General features: G+C 36.3%; 1 protein-coding gene across 1 annotated transcript; it reads right to left on the bottom strand.

Moving 5' to 3' along the window:
- Positions 1 to 780: 780 nt before the first annotated feature.
- On the bottom strand, positions 781 to 3,153 carry LOC146522653 (uncharacterized). The gene has a single exon (XM_085143484.1). It carries the CDS (start codon positions 2,677 to 2,679, stop codon positions 1,762 to 1,764), a length of 918 nt encoding a protein of 305 aa, XP_084999610.1. The 5' UTR covers positions 2,680 to 3,153; the 3' UTR covers positions 781 to 1,761.
- Positions 3,154 to 4,862: the final 1,709 nt, after the last annotated feature.

The following is a 4,862-nucleotide window of genomic DNA, read 5'->3' as shown; positions in this document are numbered from 1 at the left end:
TCTCTCTGGGATAACTTTCTCGGAGATGAAATGCCGGTTTGGTAGCGAGGTTCTAAATACTCAACCAGACTGCCCACAGGTCTGGCACGCCACAGCTGCTCTGTCCCATGATGCATACTGCTCCGGTTATGAGCCAAGTTACGCCATGTGGCAAGTTTTGTGAGGTGCTTGTTTGATATTTAATGGATCGGATTACATTTTTTATTTCTCTCAGATATCCGATCCAGTAATTTAGGTCAGTATTGGACAGATACCGATTCTTAATATCGGATCGGTCCATCTCTATTTAGAAATAATAAGATGCCCTAACTTTGTTATCTTAACTAAGCTTTACTTAGTTTTTTTCTGAGGCAACTAGTTTGCACAATTTTTGCTTAGGTTTGGGGAACTAATTTGATTTTACAGTGTGTCCTCTGGCCCAGATAAATGATGGAGAAGCAAATTAAACCTTGTAAAGTAATGTAAATGAATACATTTAACACATTTTTGGCAGTGTTCATATTATTATGCCAATGATATCACACAATTTAAGAGGAAATAACATATTTTATTAATGCAGTTTAAATAATTAGTATTATATCTATTTTGGCCTAACTGGCAACAACTTTGGCAGATATGATACAGGTGATAGTAATGATTGCAATGCAGATCATTACAAAGACGAAAATAAAAAAGAAATTAATTTGATAAAAATTATAAGATAAACCAAGAAAAACAAACATCTCATATCTTTCACAGCTAAACATGAAACTTACATACGACATGGAAGTGTGACCAGCAGGAGGCACTATTTAAACAGGAGACACACCATAGACATGCAGTCAGTTTACAAGGTTTAATGTTTTTGTAAGAAATACTTTCTATATACGTAAAAAGCAGCACCAGATAAGACAAGATACAAGAACAACGTCCTTATTAAACTGTAAAATAAATTGTGCTTCACTATATTAAGACAGGATAATTGCTTTTTAAAAAATATAAACACTATTTGTCACACATCAAATGCACAGTGATCTAAACTTCAACTTGAAGGGAAAAAAAATACTTAACAAAAAGCAACTAATTACTTGCACTTGTGCTTATAAAGGGAAAAACAACCAAGCCCTGCCTACAAGGGGCGATTTCCAGACTAAGGTCTCACCTGTCATATTCGCATGCTGACCATGTTATTTAGCTCAAAACGCAGCTAGGTCTGAGAACAGCAGCTCTTCATATACATGTATGCAAATCACCGCTGCTGGATTTTTATCTGTGCAAGCAAGAGCATGTCACTCTAATTTTTGCTTCCCTTCGATTTCAGCCAGTTTGTTTACGAATCCATTTTAAAACCTGCCATTTATCTTTAAGTCTCCTAAAGGTTGTGCCCCATTTTATCTGTCTGAGTTGCTGCACCCTTATGTCCTGCCTCATTCCCACAGGTCAGCAGATGCTTTTGCTCGTTCCAATGACACAACGTCAACTCGGAGGTGACAGTTCTTTTGTAGTTGCAGCTCCGAAATTGTGGACTGATTTTCCACCACACGTCAGGCAGGCTCCTTCACTCACTGTTTCTAAATTTGTTTAAAAACACAATTTTACTCCCTGACAGTCGACCCAGTTACTTTTATTAACTTGTTTAACTTGTACAGCTATTTTGTGTTTCCATATCTTTTACCTTCCGGGATGTCTTTTTCTTTTTATTTGATGTTATTGTACAGCACTTTGGTCAGCCCTGTTGTTGTTGTTTTTTACATTTCTGCAAAATAGAAAAAAAAAAACACTTTACTTAAAAGACCCTCGACCTCTTTGTATGATTTTCTTGCACCACAGCAACGTCCCTGCCCTGTGTAGAAACAGCAAGGGTAACACCAGACTGCTGGGCAGACTAAACCAGACTTCGCATGTTTTTAGCACACAAACATCACTTCTACCTGATGCATCCAGAACAGCTCGAAAAATACTCCAACTAAACCTTAACACCAGCATTGCCAGTATGATTAGAATAGTGTAAAATGCCCTTAGCTTTGATTTATCAACTCTTTCCCTGTTCCTTTCCCGTTCTCCTGGGCCTCGATGGGTCAATACGCGCAAAACAGAAAGGCTGCAGAAAGTGGTGATGATTAAAGACACTACCAACAGGAAAAAGTCCACAACATTGGAAGCAGAATTTGGGATCATGGAAACAAATGCAACAAAGGAAAGTATCCAGACACAGAAAATGGTGACATTTCTTATCCTGACCCCTCTCTCATTTCTCAGACTTAGGTAAGTGGTGGGATGAACAACAGCCAGGTAGCGCGCCACACAGGTGAAGATGTCAAAGAAAATCTGTCCATACCAAGTGAAATAAAGACAGAGTGCCCCTGCTGCTATTATGCTTAAATTAACCCAGTAGATACCAAAACAGACAAGGAAACACGCAATGACACCAATCAGTTTCATGATCACTGCATGGTAGGTGAAGCTGTCACAGTGTGTCATTGTTGTTGCTGCTGAGGAGGTGGAGCGCCTTTGAGACCACTGTTGGAAACCATGGTAGAGGACAAGGATGCAGATAGGAAGGAGGAGGATAATGTTGGTTAAGTTAAATGAGACAAAGATGTAGGAGCTTGGTGTGATGAAGAGGCATTTTATGTTAGAATACAACTGAGGATTGACAGAGGAAAGGTTTGGATGATCAAAGGAACCATTGGACGACATATCTGCAACAGAAAAAAAATCAGTTGAATTTTTATCACAAAAAGGGTTTTGCAACTGATGTCTGCTTTTGAAAAGATAAAAAGAGAAGATTACAATAAATCAAAAGTAAATATAGTTGCATTGAAATGCATACAGTACTATGCAAACGTTTAGGAAGGTGTGGAAAAAAATGCAGTAAACAAAGAGTGCTTTCAGAAACATAAATTATTGTTTATTGGCCCCAAATGTATTCTGCAATAGGACAATGATCACAAACATACAGCCAAAGTCACTAAGAACTATCTTTAGCCTAAAGTAGAACCAGAAGTACTTGTAGTGATGGTATGGCCTCCACAGAGCCCTGATCTCAATATCATCGAGTGTTTCTGGGATTGCATGAAGAGACAAAAGGATGTGAGGAAGCTTACATCCACAGAAGATCTGTGGTTAGTTCTCCAAGATGTTTGGAACAACCTACCAGTCGAGTTCCTTCAAAAACTGTGTGATCGATGAAAAAACAAAATTAACACTTCCATTTCTCTCTCTCTCTCTCTCTCTCTCTCTCTATATATATATATATATATATATATATATATATATATATATAGATAGATAGATAGATAGATAGATAGATAGATAGATATCTATAGATAGATAGATCGGACATGATTTGTCATCATTACCATTTTTTGGTACTGACCATTACAAAAATAAGTCTTTATATGTAAAATCTCTTAATGCTCCCTTCTATAATGTTGTCTTTCTAAAACATTATGTTTTAAGCATTTTAGTTGTCATCAGTTATTTGAGAGGATTCTGATTGTAATAAGTATTAAAACAAACCTTATTCTCAATGACTTCTGAGCTTCTTTCATCTGTCTGCACTCTGTGGATCGTACTAGACTCACACTGCAGCCTCACTTCACCTTTGTCAGTCTCACTTTATTCAAATTTATTGTATTTACATAACTAAACATCAAGCACGTGATAACAAAATGTACTAAGCTGAGATATTATTTTTGTGTATGTGTTCACCTTTTTGAGAGCAGTATTATCAAATTTCTAAATTTAACACCACATTTTTTAGTGTCCCTATAAATGCATATGGAGTTTATTTATTTGTTCATTTGGACACACAGGGAAAAGTAATCAAATCGTGTACAGACAAAGCTGTATATTCAAATCAAACAAAGTCCCTAACACTGGACTCTCTGGGTGTATCTCTGTGTGTGGCTGTGTTAAACTCAAGAATCCAAATTGATTGTGCTTTACAGTTATACCACAATAATCAATTTCTTTCTAATCAGTGGAGTAAATGCAATGGCAGTTGTCAAAAATGAAAGTTGTCTGAAAGAACACATAATTCTCAAAAGAAAGAAAAATCTTTCATTTATATAAACTGATATGAAGAATAGCAATGACATCAATTTTTCAGATCCGCAACCCTGGCCAACCATCAAGGCTCAATATTAGGGTTTGGCTTGGAGTAGAGTTTGGATAATGTTATTTTCAATAAAAACACATTAAAAAACTTAAATAATCTACATTTTTGATAGCGGTGCTTATTTTAAAAAGGTTCCACCAACCTTCTCAGGCAATTTCTTGTTGAACTTCCTCTGCGGACTCTTGTGGATATTTACTTCAAGTAAACTGCACTGGCTCTATAATGTGGTCCCATTTTATCCCTGTCGCTGTCTCTCTACATGTTTTATTTGCATAAAGACAAATGTTGATGTACTGACATAGAGATGAGTAATTGATTATATAACAAGTATAACTTAATATGAAGGCTTTAACAAACATTTATGACCACTGCACATCAAACAGACCACAAAATAATTGTGATGAAGTATTCATAATATACATAATACGTTCTTTTATTTGCTTCTGTATACTCTATCAGCGTAGCACTAAAAGCACTTACATAGATTTATTTCTTAGTACACTGGATCAGAACACTTCATGTTTTATCAGTGCTGCATTTGAATAATTAACCTCCTAGGACCTGGCGTCCACATATGTGGACATCACATTTTGGGTTGTTTAGACCAAAATACTCAATTTTGCTCTACAAGGGCCTGATATCCACTTACGAGGACATTATACTGCCACTGTTCTATTGAAATTTTAGACGAATATCCTCATATGTGGCTCTCATTTCTCTCAGAAACAAAAATCAGGTTTAAAAAAAATCTGGTAATTCT

This window comes from Neolamprologus multifasciatus, chromosome 3 (assembly GCF_963576455.1).
Source record: "Neolamprologus multifasciatus chromosome 3, fNeoMul1.2, whole genome shotgun sequence".
NCBI lineage: Eukaryota > Metazoa > Chordata > Actinopteri > Cichliformes > Cichlidae > Neolamprologus > Neolamprologus multifasciatus.
This window is presented reverse-complemented; position numbering and strand designations above follow the sequence as displayed.